The sequence below is a fragment of the Rhinoraja longicauda genome, chromosome 3 (genome assembly GCF_053455715.1).
Source record: "Rhinoraja longicauda isolate Sanriku21f chromosome 3, sRhiLon1.1, whole genome shotgun sequence".
Lineage (NCBI taxonomy): Eukaryota > Metazoa > Chordata > Chondrichthyes > Rajiformes > Arhynchobatidae > Rhinoraja > Rhinoraja longicauda.
The window spans coordinates 76,768,185-76,792,152 of NC_135955.1; the positions used below are offsets into that span (position 1 = coordinate 76,768,185).

General features: G+C 42.5%; 1 protein-coding gene across 1 annotated transcript; it reads right to left on the reverse strand.

Moving 5' to 3' along the window:
* Nucleotides 1-12: 12 nt before the first annotated feature.
* Nucleotides 13-23,671, reverse strand: fam81b (family with sequence similarity 81 member B). Its single transcript, XM_078396490.1, has 9 exons — nucleotides 23,539-23,671; nucleotides 18,912-18,985; nucleotides 17,395-17,644; nucleotides 11,967-12,085; nucleotides 7,247-7,376; nucleotides 5,160-5,266; nucleotides 4,936-5,071; nucleotides 1,281-1,476; nucleotides 13-264 (listed from the first exon to the last, which is right to left on the reverse strand). Exons 2-9 carry the CDS (start codon nucleotides 18,950-18,952, stop codon nucleotides 107-109), a joined length of 1,137 nt encoding a protein of 378 aa, XP_078252616.1. The 5' UTR covers nucleotides 18,953-18,985; nucleotides 23,539-23,671; the 3' UTR covers nucleotides 13-106.
* Nucleotides 23,672-23,968: the final 297 nt, after the last annotated feature.

The window sequence follows — 23,968 nt, forward strand, 5'->3', positions numbered from 1 at the left end:
TAATTTTGCACCATATTTTGCTGTTGGAACCAAGATAAATGAAAAGCTCAAACCCTACAGGCTGTGCAAATGACATCTGAAAGACTCAAATGGTTTGCTGAAGATATCAATTAGGTCTTACAGAATTTTCCGGATAGGTTTTAAGATCATTTATATGCCGTCTGATTTGTTTTAAGTCTTTCTGAACCTTCTCTTTGTCCATTTTTATCTTCTTGTCACTGATTTTATTCAGTGAATTGATTGATTCCTTGATGGATTGAAATCCTAAAAAAGAGGTTACATTTCAAATATTAAATTAGTTAATCTAAAATGCAATTAAGTTTTCCATAGACATATCTATCTCATGAAAAGTGGTAAAAACAATCTCCAAATTCTTCCACACCCAGCCAGGCTCAGTACCCAATACAAGGTCCAGTATGGTCTTTCCTGAATATATTCCATACATTGTTTAAGGAAACCTCCTTGGATGCACCTAACAAATTCTGCCCCACCTAATCCTCTTGCCCTGAGTAAGTCCCAGTTAATAGTGGGGAAGTTAAAGTCGCCTACTACGAGTAGGATGATTTAGCCAAGGGAACTGCATTTTGGATGCAGAGTACAATGTGTGGCTGCTGATTAATTGCAAATTCATTACATTTTCTCTCATTAATTTCTACCCATATTGTTTTAATATACCTTTTTACTAACTCATTGATGTAATACCAATTGCATTAAGTATCTTTTAACATTTGAAATTTGACAAGGTATTTATAATCAGTTGAATTAAAAAGGTTCAGTGAATGACAATTGAGCTATATAAAAGTCTAAAGAAGGGTCTCGACCCGAATCGTCACCCATTCTTCTCTCCTGAGATGCTGCCTGACCCGCTGAGTTACTCCAGCATTTTATGTCTACCTGCGATTTGAACCAGCATCTGCAGTTATTTTCCTACATAAATTTATATAAAATCAAAGATGAACATTGGCCCACATGATGATGGAGCATGGCACCTCAGGATGTTGGGCTCATCCATTATTGTTTCTCTTTTTTGCATTTCAGTGTGCACAACATTACTAAAGGTGCAAGTTGATAATATCGCAGCAAGGGCAACAGGGCATCTAACATTCAGATTAGCCTTGGCAATATTGAAGTACTCTGTTAACTCTACAGCTAAATCTTAAACTCTTGATCAAACTTGCTCCTTAAAATCTTAGATTATAAGAAATCAACAGAGTTCAACATCTTTCCATCAATCAATTGATGTGGTATCTGAATCCGTTTGTATGGAATTACTCACTCACCTTCCCTGTATTCATTCTTTATGCTCTCTAATTCATGCCAAATATTCTTCTCCACTTTGGCAAGTTTTTCATTCATCTTTGTATCAGAATATTTCTTTCTGTTTAATTCAGCTTCCAGACCTTGGCTGTCTTCTAATTTTACTAGTCTCACAGAAATGTGATTAAGTTTCTCCAGTCTTTTCTTCTCTACAAGTTCCTATTTTTAAAAAATAGATTAACTTGCTGTTCATAAAACATGTTTTTCCCAGGTTATGCTTTCCATTCAATACATTATATAAATTGATTTATTACTCCTTTGTGGTTTATTTGCAAGCTTTTCTGAAAGACATTGCCAGGAAATTACCGAGTGCAGCCTAGGAATCACCATCCTGATACAAGCTACTTCCGTAAATAATTTTAAATAGGTGTTGGTCAGGTTTTTGAGGGTGATGAATATAGAGTTATGGACCATTTCAAAGAATCAGCACAAGCACATTCAGCCAAAAGGCTGCCTATGCAATATGTTTGTTTGGTTCTAAGTAATTTCTCAAATTTCTCTTTAGAGAAAGGCCAAGTCATTTCAATTTCTCACCGTGTTAAAGAAAATGGATGAAGCCAGAACTATTTTATCTGTTTTGGTGATAGGCAAATAAGAACTGTACATGACACACTAAACATAGGGGCAATGTAAATCCACCATTACATTCCAAGGTATGATTTGTTAATGTAGAAACAAAAGACTGAAGGGCCTCAACCCAAAATTTTACCTATCTATGTTTTCCAGGGATGCTGCCTTACCTGCTGAGTTACTGCAGCACCTTGTGTCCTTGTATATTTTAATAACACAGTGAAATAGACTATTTGCCTTTAATCATGTTTACACACTGTTTTCTCATGAATTCTTTGTCCACTTTTCTTTGACACAATCAAATATTCTGAGTTGGCAACTAACTCTGGAAGTCCATTTCCCACTCTTGTGTTTTTGTGTAGTCTATTTTCCTACTCTATTTCAACCCCCTACATTGCCAAAGATGAAAATAAAGACAATCAAACCACCACTCTGCTGTCTTCCATGCTCTGGCTGTCACCAAATTTTCCCCACTCTCCTTTACCCGAACCTCCGTCTCAAACACAAAAACAAATAGGAACAGGAATCGGCTATTCATCCTCGCCTAAATTTATGGCAAATCTTTTGCATCAGTGGTTCTGGATGTCCCCAGCTGGAGGAATCATCTCTGCATCCACTCTGTCCATCCCCTTTAAGAGTTACTAGACCAAGTGGACCCGTAGGGCCCAAACTTCTGCATTGGTGCAGCACCCTCACCTCCCACCCTGCCCGCTACCCTCCTCCCTCCCCCCCATCCCCTTTAACCCCCCTTATCCTCCCTCCCTCCCCCCTCCAGGAGATAGATTTAAACTTTAAAATGTGAATAACTTTAAAAATATAACACCAATTTCAATGAAACTTCTTCCATTAGCACGGTTAGTAAGGTGGGCCTAAAATTGTTGCGCTATCATGTACTGTTTTGGCTGTAGTTCAGGAACAAACAAACAAACGAGAGTTTTAGTATATAAACATAGCACAAAAAGTAAGGAAATTTGTGTTTGGTAGATTATTTCTTTGTTGTAACAATGCTTCTTGGCAATAAATTTTATACCGTTGGAAAGCCTGTTTATTTCCCTTTTAAATGGTGCCACATTTGTAAGGAACATGCATTTGTGGGATGAGCAGCAGAGCTGAGTATGTGGGTTGCGCCCATGAAAAATCTGCTAAATCTTCTCTGCCAATGCCAAACGGCTTATTCTGCCATTGACTCTTGTTCGGTGTTGTTTGGTGGATTGGATGATTGAAGTCTGAAGAAACAAGACATGTTGCCGACACCAGCGCAAACGGGCCTGACGGTGAAGGGCAGTCATGGCAGGCCTGGCAGCCCTATGAGACCGGAGATCGGCTGCGTGCAGTCTGTTCCGAATTGTCTGGGCAGAGAGCCGTCGGCCATATCGTCCTGCAAACCTTGACTGCAAATCTGTAGAAGACAGCCTACGGTTCCTAAGTGCTGACAGGGTGAGGAAACGGTCTTCTTCGGGTGTCGTCTTCTTGGGACGCCCACTTCGCGGCCTGTCTCTGACATCCCCCGTTATATGGAACTTGGCCTTCACTTTGGAGATGGTACTAGGGCTCACTCCAAATAATGCCGCAACTTGGCTTTGCGGAACACCAGCTTGAAGTTGCCCTATCGCACGGGCCCTATCCAGATCAGTCAAACGTGGCATGCCGATTCTTGGAGCAGACACCTACTGACCACTGTAGCAGGGCCCATGCTCACAGATGCTGCCAATGAGGTGCCAATCAGGCACCTGATTGTCAGCACCTGAGGGTACCAGAAGCTCAAAACACGAGTCAATAGCAACAGCAGAATAAGCTGTTTGGCATTGGCAGAGAAGATTTGGCAAATTTTTCATGGGCGCAACCCATATACTCAGCTCTGCTGCTCATCCCACAAATGCATGTTCCTTACAAATGTGGCACCATTTAAAAGGGAAATAAACAGGCTTTCCAACGGTATAAGATTTATTGCCAAAAAGCATTGTTACAACAAAGAAATAATATACCAAACACAAATTTCCTTACTTTTTGTGCTACGTTTAGATGTTTAATTCTATGAGATCACTTCTCATTCTGCTAAGCCTTAGAAAATATGCACCCAATCTGTTTAACATCTCTGCATACAACAAACCTGGCATCGCAGGAATCCATGTAACAGACCTTTACTTCACCCATCTATCAAATATATTCCTTCTTAGGTAGGAGTACACATTATTCCAGATGTAGCCTCACCAGAGCTACATATAATTGGAGCAAGATGTCTCTAGTATCCCAAATCATCTTGGAATAAATCTTCTCAGAAGCTCCTTTGCCTTCTCCATCCCCAACAGCACTCTCTCCCTACTCAACTCCCTAGCCTTAGCTTGGTGACATCTATTTGCTCGTGCATTACATAGAAATCTCCTCAAAATCCTTAATACATCAGTCCACTCCATCTGTCAATCTATCTTTAATCTTCAATAATTCATAAGCATGAACCTGAGATGCAATGGGAATGTTTTTCCATAATTGTTTGAGCCACTGCTGTAGAAATTAGACCAATTTAGGCAAAGTTATGAATGACAATCTTTGATTGTGACTGCAGCATTTTATCCCTTCGAATGTTTAATTTGTTTAACCACACCATTCTCCTGCATCAGTTATCCTCTAACTAGCTCTCATGGTTCCATTCTTATTAATAAAAATACAGTAATGGCTTTTCATTGGCACAATCATTTTTGCATGCCTCTATCTTTGGCTCCTACATATTAATCCTCCATGCTATCCTCCTATTCTTCATAAGCTCTCTCGAAAACCTAGTCGAAAAGTGCTGTCCTACATTTGAATCCTATTCATTCATAGCTCCCTTGAAATGGCCTTCATTGATTCTCTGTACTCCAGTATAATATACAAAAATCCCTTTGTGGCATTGGTCCAACATCACTACAAAATGCCTACATTATTATTGCCTGTTCTGTAATAATGAAAAGATTTTGTAGCCTTTAGATTTGTCACATTCTTCATAAGCATTCTGACAAGATGGCATACATCAACTATTTTTTCTACATGAATATAAATTAAACTACTTACAGTTTTCTCTTGCATGAGATGTAATAAGCGATCCATGCGCTGTACTTGTTCATCCTGTGTTTTATCCAGTTTATGCTCTGTCCATTCCTGCTGGTGTTGCATCTGCGCATGTACTTCAGTCAGTGCAGCATTAATCCTGGAACATGGTTGTTTGGTGATTACTAATATTGAAATTCATAAAACATTCAAAATAGTATACATTTTTTTGTTTAATAAACTTTTACTTGAAATCTAGAATCTGAAGTTCATGTTGTTGCTCTCCTCTTACAGTCTTGAGTTTTGCATTTTGTTCAGATTTAGAATTGTCTATTTTAATCTGTAGTTGCATCACCTGTTGGGCAATCAATGACAAATGTTAATTTCCATCCTGGAAAATCTTTCTGATTAGTATCATATTTTTCTTAACATTTTGTATGTCAGAGAAGGTTTTTTTGCCTGACACATTCCTTCTATTTGGAGGAAAGATAAAATTGTAATTTTGATATTGTAAAAGGAAATCAGAAAGTATATTTGCGTTCCCTTCATATATAACGTTTAACAAAATATGAAATAGCACAGTGACACTGAATACTAATGCAATGGTTTCCTCACAAATCCCAAAGACATATTGGTAAATTAATTATCCTTAATTTATGGACAAAGACCCATCATTTATTTATTTGCCTCTGTACTCCACAATTTGAGATTTGTAATAGAAAAAATCACATGTGGTTAAAGTGCACAGTCAGATTTTAATAAAGGCCATTTTTACACATTTTGGTTTCACCATGTAGAAATTACAGCAGTGTTTATACATCGTCCCCCCTTTTCAGGGCACCATAATATTTGGGACACAGCAATGTCATGTAAATGAAAGTAGCAGTCCTATGACTGCTTAAAGGCTGCGATTCATGGACATTACCAGTTGCTGGGTGTCTTCTCTGGTGATGCTCTGCCAGGCTGTAATGCAGCCATCTTTAGCTTATGCTTGTTTTGGGGGGCTAGTCCCCTTCAGTTTTCTCTTCAACATATAAAAGGCATGCTCAATTGGGTTCAGATCGGGTGATTGACTTGGCCACTCAAGAACTGACCATATTTTAGCTTTAAAAAACTCCTTTGTTGCTTTAGCAGTATGTTTGGGATCATTATCTTGCTGTAGAATGAACTATACACTTCAGAATTCATTATGCTACTACCATCAGCAGTTGTATAATCAATGAAGATAAGTAAACCAGTACCTTCAGCAGCCATTCATGCCCAGGCCATAACACCCCCCCCCCACCGTGTTTCACAGATGAGGTGGTATGTTTTGGATCTTGGGCAGTTCCTTCTCTCCTCCATACTTTGCTCTTGCCATCACTCTGATATAAGTTAATCTTCGTCTCATCTGTCCACAAGACCTTTTTTCAGAACTGTGTTTGCTCTTTTAAGCAAACTGTAACCTGGCCATCCTATTTTTGCAGCTAACCAGTGGTTTGCACCTTGCAGTGTAGTCTCTGTATTTCTGTTCATGAAGTCTTCTGCGGACAGTGGTCATTGTCAAATCTGATCTGTCAGACAGGAGTTTGGGGATTTTTCTTTATTACAGAGAATTCTTCTGTCATCAGCTGTGGATGTCTTCCTTAGCCTGCCCGTCCATTTGCGATTAGTAAGCTCACCAGTGCTCTCTTTCTTCTTAATGATGTTCCAAACCGTTGATTTTGGTAAGCCTAGGGTTTGGCTGATGTCTCTAACAGTTTTCTTCTTGTTTCTCAGTCTCATAATGGGTTCTTTGACTTTCATTGGCACAACTTTGGCCCTCATGTTGATAAACAGCAATAAAAGTTTCCAAAGGTGATGGAAAGACTGGAGGAAAGATGAGGTGCTGAGAGCTCTCTTATACCTGCATTAAGGAGGCATTTAAACACACATGAGTAATTATAAAGACCTGTGAAGCCATGTGTCCCAAACATTATGGTGCCCTGAACTGTGGGGACTATGTATAAACACAGCTGTAATTTCTACATGGTGAAACCAAAATGTATAAAAACGGCCTTTATTAAAATCTGACAATGTGCACTTTAACCACATATGATTTTTTTTCTATTACAAAATCTCAAATTGTTGAGTACAGAGGCAAATAAATAAATGATGGATCTTTGTCCCAAACATTATGGAGGGCACTGTACATGGACTAAATGGGGTAAATAGCCTCCAAGGTTGTAAAGGAGAAGCAATAATACAGAACAGAAAACAATGTTTTCCTTTTTTAAAATTTGTATTCAATAGAGTGAATAAAATTAATATCAAGTAGTCTATTCAAATAATTTAATATGACTGATTTTTGACCAACCTTTGCTTCCAATTCTTTCATCTGAAATTTGAGAGAAGTCTTAGTATCCTGAATTTCTTTCTTTGCTTTCTGTATCTCACAACTGATTGCATTAACATCACCAGCAAGCTTGGAGATACTGGCATCACACCTTACAATGGAAAATAATAACTAGCATCAAACGGACAGGTAATCAGGTAAATATCCTAAAGGAATGCTGACCTGCATAATCAATTTTCCTTTGTGCTCCGCACTTTGTTTACCTTCTGTAACAGAAAAATGTACCCCTAATCTTGAGGAGGCAGAAGAGAATTTGGGAGCAAATATAGTCAGAGTAAGATTAGCAGACAGTTCGGGCAGTACACTGCAAAGAGAGAGCATAGACCAATGGTTTAAACTGCATTTATTTCAATACTAAAAGCTTAACACATCCAAGTGTGGATTGGCTTGGGGACTTGTTCATAGCCATAACAGAAAAATGACTGAGAGAAGGGCAGGACTGGCAGCTTAAAGTTCCAGGGTATAAATGCTGAGGCATGGTAGACAGGCACATTAGAGTGGATCGTGGAGGTTGACTTTCTTCAGGACGTATCTACAATGCTTTGAGAGGATATCCTTGGGGGATTGTCTACTGAGGCTCTATGTGTAGAACTTTGAAACGGAAAGCGAATGATCACTTTGATGAGTGCATTATATCCCCCCCACCACCCTCCCAAATAGCAGGAATTAGAGGAACAGACGTGTAAGGAGATAGCTGTAAAATAATAGGGTAGTCATTGTGGAAGATTTCAACTTCACTTATATTAACTGGATATTCAACAGTATAAAGAGCTTGGACAGAATGGAATTTGTTAAATGTGGCCAAGAGAGTCCGACTAAAGAGGCCGCAACACTGGACCTCCTCTCAGGAAACAGGGTTGGGCTTGTGACTGAAGTGTCAGTGGGGGAGCACTTTGGGAACAGTGACCATAATTTCAATAGATGTAAAGCAGTTATGGAGAAGAATATGACTCGCCCATGTTTCGATCCTAAGTTAGGGAAAGGTTTTATATACATCATGCAGGAACTTGCAGAGGTCGATTGAGTGAGTGTTTGCAGGTAAGGCAGAGGCTTTTAAAAGTGAGATAGAGTACAAGGGCAGCATATTTCAGCTAGGGTGAAGGGTAAGGCTGGCCGCTTTAATGAAACAGGCTGACACAAGATGTTGGGGCTCTCGTCAAGAAAAAGGGGACATACAAATGATTTAGGCAGTCAGGATCATGGAATCCTTCCGGGAGTATAAGTGTACTCGCATGTAAGGGTACACTTAAGATGACAATCAGGGGGGCTGAAAAAGGGCATGAAATAGATCAGTTAGGCAAGGGAAAGGAAAATCCTAAGGGATTCTATTGATATATTAAGAGTAAAAGGGAGGCTCAGGAAAGAAGAGGTAACCTTCAAGATCAGCATTTCAGTATGTAACGCCAAACAGATATTTCTTGTCTGTGTTTGTTGAAAAGGGAAGCTATGGAATTGAGACATACAAGTTGTGATGTCTTAGATCATACACTACTTAATAAAGCAGAGGTTTTGCTGATTTTAAACCACATTAAGGAGAATAAATCCCTCGGCCTGACCTTGATGGGAAGCTCGGGAAAAAATTGGGGAAGCCCTTGCAGAGAATCCAGTGAAGTTCCTGAAGACTGGTGGATGGCTAATATACTGTTATGTAAAGGCAGCAAGGACCAGCCAGGGAACTACAGGCCAGTGAGCACGATTGGGAAAGCTGTTGGAGAGGATTCGGACGGGCAGAATTTACCAGCATTTGGATCGGCAAGGATCGATTAGGATTAGTCGACATGAATTTGTGCATGAAAAATCATACCTCACGAATCTGATGCAGTTTTTTGAATAGATCACAATAGACAATAGACAATAGGTGCAGGAGTAGGCCATTCAGCCCTTCGAGCCAGCACCGCCATTCAATGCGATCATGGCTGATCACTCTCAATCAGTACCCCGTTCCTGCCTTCTTCCCATACCCCCTCACTCCGCTATCCTTAAGAGCTCTATCCAGCTCTCTCTTGAAAGCATCCAACGAACTGGCCTCCACTGCCTTCTGAGGCAGAGAATTCCACACCTTCACCACTCTCTGACTGAAAAAGTTCTTCCTCATCTCCGTTCTAAATGGTCTACCCCTTATTCTTAAACTGTGGCCCCTTGTTCTGGACTCCCCCAACATTGGGAACATGTTTCCTGCCTCTAATGTGTCCAATCCCCTAATTATCTTATATGTTTCAATAAGATCCCCCCTCATCATTCTAAATTCCAGTGTATACAAGCCCAATCGCTCCAGCCTTTCAACATACGGCAGTCCCGCCATTCCGGGAATTAACCTAGTGAACCTACGCTGCACGCCCTCCATAGCAAGAATATCCTTCCTCAAATTTGGAGACCAAAACTGCACACAGTACTCCAGGTGCGGTCTCACCAGGGCCCGGTACAACTGTAGAAGGACCTCTTTGCTCCTATACTCAACTCCTCTTGTTACGAAGGCCAACATTCCATTGGCTTTCTTCACTGCCTGCTGTACCTGCATGCTTCCTTTCATTGACTGATGCACTAGGACACCCAGATCTCGTTGAACTCCCCCTCCTCCTAACTTGACACCATTCAGATAATAATCTGCCTTTCTATTCTTACTTCCAAAGTGAATAACCTCACACTTATCTACATTAAACTGCATCTGCCATGTATCCGCCCACTCACACAACCTGTCCAAGTCACCCTGCAGCCTTATTGCATCTTCCTCACAATTCACACTACCCCCCAGCTTAGTATCATCTGCAAATTTGCTAATGGTACTTTTAATCCCTTCGTCTAAGTCATTGATGTATATCGTAAATAGCTGGGGTCCCAGCACCGAACCTTGCGGTACCCCACTGGTCACTGCCTCCCATTCCGAAAGGGACCCATTTATCCCCACTCTTTGCTTTCTGTCACCAAGAGGTTTGTTGAGGGCAGGGCAGTAGATGTTCTCTATGTGGACTTTAGCAATCCCTTGGACAGGGTCCTGCATGATAGGTTAGTCTAGAAGGTTACTTCACAATTTTAAATCCAATTGGCTAGGAGGAAGTAGTCAAAGGTAGTTTTGGAGGGTTGTTTTTCTGATCGGAGGCCTGTGACCAGTGGTGTACTGCAGGGCACTGGGTCCACTGTTGTTTCTTATCAACATTAAAGATTTGAATGACAATATAGTTAGCATTGTTAGTAAATATGCAGATTACACTAAAACTGGTGGTATCATAGGAAGAGAGGAACTGTATCTAGGTTTATAACGACCTAGATCAATTGAAAATGTGTGCCAAGAAACAGCAAATGTAATTTCAATCTGATAAATGAAAGGTATTGCATTTTGGTATGTCAAACCAGGGAAGGACTTACAAGGTGAATGGTAGACCCTGGAGTGTCTTGTTGAACAGAGATACCTGGCAAAACAGAGGCATGGTTCCCTGAAAGTGGCAGGTCAGGTGAATAGGGAAGTGAAGACCTTTGCCATGCTTGCCTTCATTGGGAAGGGGTGAGCACAAATATTGGGACAGCATGGTGCAGCTGCAAAGGTTGTTGGTGAGACCACACTTGGAGTACAGTGTACAGTTGGGAGCATCTAACTAAAGGGAAAATGCCCTTATGTTAGAAAGGGCCAGAATATGTCCACCAGGATGTTACCTCAACTTGCAGGGCTAAGTTACAGGGAGAGGATGGATAGGCTGGGACTTATTTTCTTTGGCATGTAGGAAGCTGAGGGATGACCTTACTGGAAAATACAAAACCATGAGGGCCATGGATAAAGTGAATGCTCACAATATTTTTCCCCAGGGGAGAGGATTAGGAGAGGGCAGAGGCATATGGTGAGAGGGAAGGATTTAAGAGAGATATTGGGCATTGTTTTTCACTCTGGGTAGTCTGTATTTGGAATGAGCTACGAGAGGAAGCTATACCAATACATACAATCACAATGTTCAAAACATATTTGGACATATACAGATAGGAAGAGTTTAAAGAGAAATGGTCCAAATGTGGACAAATGACTAGCCCAGAATTCCAACCTGGTTGGTATGGACAATATGGGTCGAAAGACCTGTTCTATGCTGTAGAGCGTTATGACTCTGTGACGCTATTGTCCTTTATGGTGATTGTTGGATGGGAAGAAAATTAAGGCACATATTTTGTTTCAAATCTTATGGATCTCTTGTCATCTATGAAAAAGAATAATAAAAATAAACTTTCAAATGTAAAAATTATAAAATGATTCTAGTGAATATGCTGCCAATAGGATCTTACACCCATGATACTACTTGATTTCATTGTGTTGTAATCATCATTAAGGTCACTTTTGAAATGACTGAGGGACAAAATTGTATGCACAACAGAGGCATCTAGTGCCAAATACATCGCTTATTTAGATTGTTTCATTCCCCAATGGGCTGTATAGCAGATGGCTGGTGCAATCCCCTGTCTGTTTTGCACCACCAGTCTTGTCTAATTTCACTACCACATATGTGCAAGCTAGGATATTACTGAAACTGTTCTATGAGTACCCTCATTGAATTGTTTTTACAGTTGTAAAATCCTTGTAAATCAAGAATAATTATAAATAAATAATAAATAGCAAATGCATTAATATTTTGTCATGTCAGGTGGAATGTTTCTGCTTCATCTTTGCAAGTTACCCTGCCGTTTGGTGCTCCATTCCAAGTACCTGGCAACTCTTCCACGTAGGTCCCCAATACCAGCCAAATGCTTATGATCCAGACTCAGAACAGCATAGCTGGTCCCTGCAGTCACACTATCTCTTGTTTTAATCTGCTGTTCGAGGATCTAGGAAAAAAGTAAATCACACAATTTACTGTGCTTAACATACTTAAAATATTAAATTGACACCTCCAAACTTCTTATTGAGGATCTAAATGTTATAGTGTAGTGAGTCCAAAACGAGCGTTATTGTTCAAAGGTCTTTATTCGTAGGTAACCGTAACAAACTGCAACTCTTTGCTTTGGACACACACTACTTAACTAGCCAATACAATCTAATCTCATCTCTCCAGCTGGTCGCCAGACACAACTATACCTCGCGCTCCCGCATCTCGTGACTCATTAGCCCAACCGAGGGTTCGAGACCCCCCCCGCTAATCCGTATGTCCCTACGACCCCCCCAGAACCCTCGAAACCGTACCTCACGGGTGCCCGGACCTCCCTCCCGGAACGCGTACGGAGGGGGGAAACCGATACCGCCAATGTGACGGGAGGCGGGGAGGTCGCCGCCGCCGGAGGCGATGGAGGGGCCCCGGAAACGGAGGGCGTAGGCGACGGAGAGCGCTTGATCGGGAACGGGGGCCCGGGCCCAACCATAGGCGGCGGGGGGCTGAGGGGTGGCAAACAAGGCGCCGCTAGCTCCTGGAAATCCACCTGTCCGCCTACCACGGCAACGGAGGGAATGGCTGGCCGGGACAGGGCATCAGTAACAGTATTAAGCCTACCCGCAATATGACGGACATCGGTGGTAAACTCCGAAATTAGGGTGAGGTGCCGCTGCTGGCGAGCTGACCACGGATCAGAAACCTTAGCAAAAGCGAATGTCAGAGGTTTGTGATCCGTGTAGGCCACGAAAGAACGGCCTTCCAAAAAATAGCGGAAGTGGCGGACTGCTAAATAGAGGGCCAGGAGCTCCCTATCAAACGCACTATATTTGAGCTCGGCTCGCGAGAGTTGCCGGCTGAAAAACGCCAGGGGCTGCCATTGACCTTCGACCTGCTGCTCCAAAACCCCACCCACCGCCACATCTGAGGCGTCCACCGTCAGCGCTGTGGGGGCGGAGGAGCGCGGGTGCACCAGCATGGTGGCGTTGGCGAGGGCCTGTTTGACCGCGACAAAAGCCGTCTCTGCAGATGCGGACCATACCAACTCTGCGGGGTTACCCGCGAGGCATAAAAAAAGGGGGCGCATGACCCGAGCTGCTGCAGGCACGAACCGGTGATAAAAGTTCACCATGCCTACGAATTCCTGCAATCCCTTGATGGTAGTAGGACGTGGAAAAGAGCGGACCGCTTCCACCTTAGCTGGCAAAGGGGTGGCTCCGGCCGATGTAACCCGGTGACCCAAAAAATCTACCACCGACAGACCGAATTGGCATTTGTCCGGGTGCAGAATCAGGCCGTGGTCCTGCAGCCTCCGGAATAAAGTGCGGAGGTCGACTAAGTGCTCCTGGACCGAACGGCTGGCAATCAAAATGTAATCGAGATAAATAAACACGAACGGCAAACCTCGACCCGCATGGTCCATGAGACGCTGAAATGCCTGAGCTGCGTTTTTAAGGCCGAAAGGCATGCGCAACCACTCAAACAATCTGAACGGAGTAATGGTAGCCGTCTTTGGGATGTCCGGCGGATGGACCGGGATCTGATGATACCCCCGCACCAGATCGATCTTCGAAAAAATTGTAGCCCCCTCCAGGCTAGCTGAGAAGTCCTGTATGTGCGGAATCGGGTAGCGGTCCGGCCGTGTTGCCGCGTTAAGTCGTCGGAAATCCCCACATGGTCTCCACCCCCCAGATGCTTTGGAAACCATGTGCAAGGGTGCGAGCCATGTGCGAGTCGTCCCGGGTGTGCCGCTCCCTGACGAGCACGTCGGCTTTCTCGGCGAACGTTTCCGGGTCGTCAAACGAGACGTCGGCCAACACCAGCCTGACGTCCTGGGGTAGCTTCTCTCGAAATGCCGCCTCGAACATCATGCACGGCTGATGGTCGCCCACCAAGGTCAGCATTTCCGTCATCAACTCGGACGGCAGCCGCTGCCCCAGCGCTGGTAGATGGAGCAGCCTCAGAGCCCGCTGGTTCTGGCTCCAGCCGAATTTCTTCAGTAGGAGCCTCTTGAGCCCCACGTACTGCTCCGTTTGCGGTGGACTGGTCAGATATTGACTGACCCTCGCCGCCACCTCCGCCTGCAGACAGCTCACGAGGTGGTGGAACTTCTCCAGTTCGCTATCCACCTTTTTAATATGGAACTGCGACTCCGCCTGTACAAACCACAGGTGCGGCTGATGGGCCCAGAATGGCGGTAGGTGCACCTCGCCCGCGCTCGCTCCCACTTGCGACATTCTGCGTGTTCTTCGCGTTCGGGTCACCAATGTAGTGAGTCCAAAACGAGCGTTATTGTTCAAAGGTCTTTATTCGTAGGTAACCGTAACAAACTGCAACTCTTTGCTTTGGACACACACTACTTAACTAGCCAATACAATCTAATCTCATCTCTCCAGCTGGTCGCCAGACACAACTATACCTCGCGCTCCCGCATCTCGTGACTCGTTAGCCCAACCGAGGGTTCGAGACCCCCCCGCTAATCCGTATGTCCCTACAATAGCCAGTTAAGGGCTCTTTTTATTGTTTGATCCCATGTCAGTAGTTGGCCAGCACAGTGTAGCAATGGCCAATTCTTTATTGCGCTTCATTGCTTGAAAGGCAGACTTTTGGCCTGTCTGTGTTGAGTTTACAGATTCTCTCTGTCATCACATGGGTTTCCCCTCGGTGCTCTAGTAACCAACCAGCCAGCCCAAAGAAATACTGGTAAGTAGGTTAAACAGTACTGCAAATTGTTCATGGGTGAAAGGAGATTTGGAGGGGGCGGGCGGGGTGGGGAGGAGGGTAAGAATAATGATGGGAATATGAGAGGAAATGTGAGTTGCATGCTTCTACAGACACAATGCGTGGTCCCATTTCATTTGACCTCATGACTCAAACTTCTCTGGACAAAACATGCAAATGTTTAAAACCATCTGTATCTAAATTGCATTTAAATGTACCTGCAGTGGCTGCACCTATCCACAATGCCTCCTGTGATGTTGGATCTCTCTGAATAAACTTACAAAATAATTAATTGAAATGGTTTCAGACATTTCTGTTCTGTGGGATTCATCGATTTGTAAGAAGCCGGAATTACTCCAACAATTTCATGAAGGCACTTGCATCAAATGTTTAGAAGTACACAAAATTAGATTATTATATGTTCAAGCTAGATCAAAAAAATACATTCTGAATGCATCATTTATTCTCCCAGGTAGACACAAAAAGCTGTAGTAACTCAGCGGGTCAGGCAGCATCTCAGGAGAGAAGGAATGGGTGAGGTTTCGGGTCGAGACCCTTCTTCAGACTGATGTCTGGGGAAGGGATGGGACAAAGATAGGATGTAGTAGGAGACAGGAAAGAAGGGGGGAGGGGGGAGGGGGAAGGGAGAGGGGGAGAGGAAGGGGGGGGAGAGGGGAGAGGGGAGGGGGAAGAGAGGAGGGGGAAGAGAGGGTGCTGCACCAATGCAGGAGAGGTTTGGGCCCAACGGGTCCACTTGGTCTAGTAGAATATAAAATAATCTGTCCAGATAATATAACTGTTGGAGAAAACTGCATTTATTTCAATGCAAGGGACTGGAGCATCACAGACTTTACAGAAACCGGGCTAACAATGGGACAGGAAAGGCAGCTTAATGTTCCAAGTATAGGTGCTACAGCCAAGATTGAGGTGGGGGTAAAATAGAAAGGTGCTGCTTTATTCATTACTGATTTTTATTAAAATGAGATGAGGGATCAGCCAGTGGGGTCATGTGGGTGGAAATAAGAAATAAAAAGGGGGTGAAACCTTGTTGCAATTGTACTATATGCCACCAAGCAGTCAATGGGAATTCGAGGAACATATATGCCAAGAGACTGTAGGCTACTGCAAGACTAATAGGTGTGTTATTGTAGGGGATTTTACTTTCCTAATGTTGACAGGGGTTGCCATTGTGCCAAGGGTTAAGATGGGATGGAATTTGCCAAGCGTTTTCAGGCAATAGAGGATCCGACAAGGGAGAGGACAACGCTTGACCAACTGTTAGAAAACAGGGCGGGCCAAGTGATTAAGGTGTCAGTGGCAAGCACTTTGGGACCATCTACCACAGTTCTATTAGGTTTTAAATTGAGTCAACGAGTCGTAGAGTAATAAAGGAGAAATGTTATTTGGCCCATCATGTCCATGCCAACCAAGACGCCCCATTCGATGCTAGTCCCATCTACCCACGTTTGGTCCACATCGATCTAAACCTTTCCTATCCATGTACCTGTTCAATTGTCTATTAATTTTTTTTATACTTATGAAAAAGGACAGGGCTCGTCCATAAGTTAAACTTCTAAATCGGGGCAAGACCAATTTTGATGGTATTGGACAAGAAATTGAAAATGTTGATTGGAGTAGGTTGCTTGTGGCAACGGGACATCTGGAAAGTGGAAAACTTTTTAAAGTGTGATAATGAGAGTTCAAGGTATGCTTGTTCCTGTTAGAGAGAAGGACAAAGTAGGTAAAAACAAAGGGAACACTAGATAACGAGAGAAATTGATACTCTGGTCAAGAAAAAGGAGGAGGCATTGGTCAGGAATAGGCAGCTTGGAACATGTTTCTCCCGAGCGGATCATGGGGGATTAAGCATTCTTAAGTAGAATCCAAAGAAGTTTTATGTATATTAAGGGAGAAAAAGGTAACTAGAAAGAAAATAGTCCTTCAGGAATCAAAATGGTCATTAGGAGATAGGTGAGATCTTCAATGAATATTTCTCCTGTTTTTATGGCTGAGAAAAACATAAAGACTAGGAAATTTGGGAAAATTAATGAAAATGTCTTGAGAATAATCTATATTACAGTCAAGAAGATGCTGGACATGCTAAGATGAATTAAGTTAATTAAATATCTTGGGTCTGATATAGAGGAATTCAGGTGTATCTAAGGACACTGTGAGAAGCTAGAAAAGAAATTGCAAAAGTCCAGGCTGAGCTATATAAATCATTGTTAGTTGCAGGTGAGGTGCTGGAAGACTGGACGATGGCTAATGTTGTGCCTCTATTTAAGAAGGATGGCACAAAAAAAAACTGGGAAGAGGAAGAAGTTGAAGCAGGTAGAATAACAACATTTAAAAGATATTTAGACATGCACATGGATTGGAAAGGTTTGGAGAAATATGGGCCAAACGCAAGTAAATAGAACTAGCTAAAGGATTACCATGATTGACATGGATGTGTTGGAATGAAGGGCTCGTTTCCATGCTGTACGATTCTATGACACAAATTAAATCCATAATACTCAATATTGATGATCCTTAAAAAAAATAAAGTACCTCTATGTCAGTGCTGAGTTGTTTGAGGATATTGGTTATAACCTGTATGTGGTTTTCCAACAGCTGTTGGGATGCTCTTTCCACTGTGCTGTTGCCTTGGTTTCCCCTCAAATAAGTAATGAAGTCATCTTTTATCCGAAAAGCCTGCTCTAGAAGTGTTGCGGTGGTTCTTTCCTGGTTGGATAAACGGTCATCCGTAATTTGCACATGGCTTCTAGCAACCAAAGGAGCTTGCAAAATGGTGTAATCTCTAAATAAGAAGAAAAGCATCAATTTCATTTTACTTTTCAAGTTTCTAAGAATATATGAATGCATCTATTATGGACCTGGTGCAGCAGGATATCAATTGCAGTGGATCAAGACTGCCCGAGAGGCTAGAGATGATATGTGCCATGATTAGCCTCTCAAAACACCTCATGATGGTCGTTGTCAGAGCCACTGGACGATAGCCATTAAGGCACACTACCTTGTTTGTTCTTTGACATTGAGATGATAGTGGTTGTCTTAATACAGGTGGATACCTCAGAATGAAGTAGGGAGAGGTTAAAATGTCCATGATTACTGTTGCTAGTTGGCCTGTGCAGGTCCTGAGGACAAGGCTGGGGACACCAGCTGAGACAGTTACTTTTTGCGGGTTCACTGTTAGAATGGCTGATCTAATGTTTGTGATGGTGATCTTGAATACATGTCACTCAAGGATGTCAGGGCAGGTGACATCATTCCACTGACCTTCTGAGTCCTTGAATGTGGACCAGTCCCCTGACTCAAAGCAGTCTTGTAGGAGCTCATGGGTCCTTAGATTAGCATTGTTAAACTTTCCGTACTGGGTCCTCATGCTTTTGATTCTGCTTGTTAGCTGGGAGTACGAGAACAGCCTGGCGGTCAGATTTTCTAATATGCGGTTGGAGCAGTAGGCATCTTTGATGGGTTTGTTATAATGGTCAAGGATATTTGGGCCTGTAGTGGGACAGATATGTTGATAGATTTTTGGTAGCACGATCTTAACCCGGTTGAAGTTCCTGTTTATTATGAACAAGGCCTCGGGGTACTTCACTTCAAGGCTATTTGTTAATGTATATAATACATCCAGTACAAATGTCATGTCAGATGCAGAGGGACATATATTGCAGTCAGATAGGTGAATTGAATTCCACTGCAATTCACCAACAGCCACAACTGCTTCACAGCAGGCACCAGATATGTGGCTTTACACCTGAAACATTCAGATAATGATGGAACTTACATCAGACTCCTATTTATTGTCTACATCTCAGCCATCAATACCATAATTCCAACCAGTAATCTCCAACTCCTGGATCTAGGTCACAGCACCCCTCTCTGTAATTGGATCCTTAGGGGGAGGGAGGGGGCAGGGGGGGGAGAGGGGAGAGAGGAGGGGGGGAAGGAGGGGAGGGGAGGGGGGAGGGGGAGGGAGGAGAGGGTGCTGCACCAATGTAGGAGAGGTTTGGGCCCAATGGGTCCACTTGGTCTAGTAAAGCAATATTCTTGGCACTTACCTCTCTGGAACCTGAACCTGCAGCAGGTTTTCTCTGGACATGTTTGTAAAAAGTTCCAATTACTCCCCAGCCCTCTGAGAAGATCAAAAATAGATCATGATATCACGAGACAATAAAGTATTTTAACATATAATAGCTGCTATGTCATCCAATGTTTTACTTAATAGGATTCTCATTTAATGTTTAACTTAGTATTCCATGCCTTAAGACAGTATTTCTGCATAAATAGGGAAGCTTAAAGCCTAATTAGTTATTCAAAAGTGATCACCATCTCCAATATGTGTTGGAAAGAACTACAAATGCTGGTTTAAATCGAAGGTAGACACAAACTGCTGGAGTAACACAACGGAATAGGCAGCATCTCTGGAGAGGAATGGGTGATATTTTGGGTCAAGACCCTTCTTCAGACTGAGTAGCCTGTCCTACTTTGATATTGTTGCAGGCACACAGGGAGTTAAACACACACACATCCGGGAGGGAGGGGAACATGCACTGGATAACCAAATTTAAAAAAAACTTATCTTATCAGCCAGGCATTGAATGGGTAGCAAATGCTTTACACATGCTATTCAAACAGATGAACAGTGCACTCGTGTAGGAAAAAACTGCAGATGCTGGTTTAAATCCAAGGTAAACACAAAATGCTGAAGTAACTCAGTGGGACAGGCAGCATCTCTGGAGAGAAACAATGGGTGACGTTTCGGGTCGAGACCCTTCTTCAGTCGAAACGTCACCCATCTCCAATATTTTAGGTTATTGTGAACAATGGAAGTGTCATCTGAGGGTGCACGTATTGTTGCAATGATGATAGGTTCAAGATGCTCATCCAATGAAGAACAGACATTTATCTCAACACCATTATTATAGCTGCCAGTTCAATTGCAACTAATGAAAATTAGAGGATTGTGGGGAGGTTGACAATGAGGCATTTTTATCTCTAGTTTTACTGTCTATGACAACTGTTTGTGTTTTTTCAACACCAGCTTAATTTTGGTAATGACAGCAGACCTAAGTTTCCACATTTGACAAATGACATATTATTCATTATTTTAATCAGGAAAATTGTTAGTTTTCACATCAGAAACTATGTATTGTTCACTTGGTGTTTGCTGGATGCACAAGTCTTATTTAGTTTTGTTTATTATTGTCATGTGTACAGTGCAGGTACAGTGAAAAACTTTTTTGTTGCATGCTATCCAGTCCACAGAAAGACTATACATGATTACAATCAAACCACCACAGTGTACAGATACAGGTTGAAGTGAATAATGTATAGTGCAAGATAAACTACAGTAAAGTCAGATTAAAGATAGTACGAGGGTCTCCAATAAGGTGGATAGTAGGTCAGAACCGCTCACTGGTTGGCGATACAATGGTTCAATTGCCTAACAACAGCTGGGAAGAAACTGTTCCTGAATGTGGAGATATGCTTTTTCACTTCTATACCACTTGTTTGATGGGAGAAGAGAGAAGAGGGAGTGCCTGGGATGAGACTCATCCTTAATTATATTGGTGGTCTTGCCGAGACAGCATGAAATGTAGATCTAGTCAATGGAAGGGAGTTTGGTTTGCATAATGGTATAAGCAACATCCACAATTCTCTGCAATTTCTTACGATCTTGCATGGAGCTGTTCCCAAACCATGCTATGATGCATCCCGATAAAATGCTTTCTACGGCGCATCTGTAGATGTTGGTTAGAGTTGTTGGGGATATGCCAAACTTCCTAGGCCTTCTAAGGAAGTAGAGGCGCTGGTGTGCTTTCTTGGCCATTGCTTCAATATGGCTGGTCCAGGGCAAGTTGTTGGTGATATTTACTCCTCGGAAATTTCTCTCTTCACTGCCACCAATGTATACTGGGGTATGTGTACTGCTTTGTTTTGTGATGTTAATCTCCTTTGTCTTGCTGACAGTGAGGGAAAAGTTCTCATCTTAGCACCAGGTTCACAATCTCCTTTCAGAACTCCGTATCGTCATTACTTGATATCTGGCCCACTACGGTGGTATCGTCTGCAAATGTGTACATTGAGGTGGATTTGGATTTGGCTGCACAGTCGTGGGAGTAAAGAAGGGGGCCGAGAATGCCTCCTTGTGGGGCACCAGTGTTGAAGATTATCATGGAAAATGACGCTCCTAAGTACTGTTTATCCCTTATGACCCTCTGCCTCATTTTGTTTTGATTACATCAGGAAGAAAGAAAATATTTTAGATCATCTACGCTGCCTCGCTGCAATGGCTGCCTCGCCAACAGTCTGTCTGTCCTTTCCTTCTTTGTGTTTTAATAGTATGTGTTAAATGTATGTTTTTAGTATTCTTTAGCTTGTTTTATGTGTGGGGGGGGGAAGAGAGTTGGGGGAAACTTTTTCTAATCTCTTACCCCGATGGAGATGCAATTTTTTTCCATATCGTATCACCGTCCGCACTGCGGCCTAACATCAAGGCGTTGGAGGCCTTTGCTGGAGACCAACTTTTGAGAGCTCCACAGCGGGTGCCTACGGAACTTTAACGTCACGGAGCCCACGATCCCTTTGCCAGGGATCAACCTTGGAGCTCCAACCGTGGATGCTTGCGGACTTAACATCACGGAACCCGCAGTCTCTGGCCAGAGACCGACTTCAGAAACTCCAAGCCGCGGGAGTTTCGACCGCCCCGATGCAGGAATTTCGACCGCCCCGACGCGGGAGTTTCAATCGCCCCGATGCGGGAGCTTCGACCGCCGGCTGCGGATGGTTCGACTGCCCCGACCACGGGAGAATAAAGAGGAAGAGGATTGGACGTTTTTGCCTTGCAACACAGTGAGGAATGTGGGGAATCCACTGTGGTGGATGTTTATGTTAACTTTTATGTAGTTGTTTGTCTTGATGGTTTTTTTTTGTATGGCTGTATGGTACTTCGCATATTGGTACATGTGACAATAAAAGACCTTTGAAATCTTTGAAACAAAAAAAAACACTGGATACTGAATTTGAGAAATTAACTAATTGAAAGGATTCACACCAAATGCTGGAGATATTTAGCGGGCCAGTTAGCATTTCATATTTATTTATTTCATATTTCAGATACAGCGCGGAAACAGGCCTTTTCGGCCCACCAGGTCCGCACCGCCCAGCGATCCCCGCACACTAACACTATCCTACACACACTAGGGACAATTTTTACATTTACCCAGTCAATTAACCTACATACCTGTAGAAAGGGAAATAATTAATGTTTCAGATCTGATGAAACATTTACTGTTTTTCTTTCCACAGATGCTGATTAAAGTGTTTCCAATATTTTGTTTTATTTCATTTTCAAAGCATCAAGCATTATTTTTTTAAATTTCACAAATGAATCACAATCGTGCCTCATTATCAGTTCAGAATGTGGAAAATCACCTCATCGTGTTAGACATACTGTGGAGGGATTGCTTTTGGTAGGTAGCTTTTAATTTGGGCAGTGGCATCTTTAATCTAGGAATACTGAAGATTACCTTGGTAAATTCTGCATGATAAATAAGCAAGAAATGAGCCACTCTCTGTAACTATCCCCAGATACAATACAATACTAGCCCTACAACAATACAAATGCACAACTTTGGGTGCTGAGTGATATGAATGGATATTTTTAAGGCATGGATGGATGGATGGATAGATGGATGAGATAGAGGAGATAGCAGGAGAATGGGGTTAGGAGAGATAGATGATCAGCCATGATTGAATGGCGGAGTAGACTTGATGGGCCGAATGGCCTAATTCTACTCCTATTCCTTATGACATGTACATTCACAGACATTTGAGAAAGGGACAGAGTTGGAATTGGTCAACACCTTAAAGAAATCTTAGTAACTGCATTTATTGGTGGCTTCTCAGTCAGTAGATTCCTGAGATGCAATTTCAATCCGAAAATCTGCATTCTCAATCCTCTAGAAACCTTTCTATACTGAGTGCTGAATACAGTTTTACCGGGACCATTTCAATAGCTGAATGTACGTCCTGCATCAAGGACTGGATGAGAAATGACAATCTATTTTGTTTGTTCGTGTGTGACAGTTGCGGGACAGCATTAATTGATCTCCACTAGCTGCCCTTACACCATGACGGAGCAATTGCACAACAAGGGAACTGGAATAACAAGTGGATTCAGTAAGAATGACTGGCTTCTTTTCCGAAAAATAATAGTGAACCAGTATTTTTTTTCTAACGTCGGCCCAGGCATGATTGATGTGTTTTAACTAATGTTCTTGGCTTCACCGCTTAAAACGCAGTTTTCAGATTCGATAAATAAACCCCCATGAACCCCACTGCCCAACATCCTCGAATCCTCATCAAAACACAAATTCAATTTTCAACAAAATTACCGAGTCCTCGATTGAATCACTCAGATTGCGTTTTTAACGCCAGTCAACATTTCAAGTCGGACTGACCAATCCATTATTGCTACTTTTGGTTGGGGTTTTCGAAACAAATTGTTTCGTGTGAGAACAGTTATAATATGGTGAAATTGTGAGAAGAACATAAATGTAGAGGAAATATGCAACAGAAGGATATTAGTGTTTTGTAATTTACTAAACATGTAGTGCCAGGCCAATTGTTCGAATCAAGCCCCGTTTTTTTCTGCAAGTTTTATTCGTTCAGAAATAAACTCACGCGTGTTCAGGCCGCTTGGGTTCCAGTTAGTTTCCTTGTGTTGGGCAGCGCTTCAATGCCGCGAAACGAAGAGCAGGTAAAATTCAATATTTTACATCTATTGGTAAGTTAAAGGAAGAAAACACTGCACAGTCGTTTGCCTCGGTCTCTAAAACAAACCGGGTCTACTTCCGGGAAGTCGAGATGTGAATGTGACTTTGTTTACTGTCGTTTCTAAGTTACTGCAGGATAGTCAGCCCTCAGTGCGTGCACGAGCAGATAAAACTCATTTGCAACAATTATCATTAACCACAAACATTAAAGTGAATATTTAACAGACTTTTGCTTGCCATTGTTTATTTTGGGCTGTGCCTCAGAATTAATTTTGACAAATGCACTTAAATATATAAATAAGTGGATGTAAACTGCTCATATATTAAAAACGCCCAAA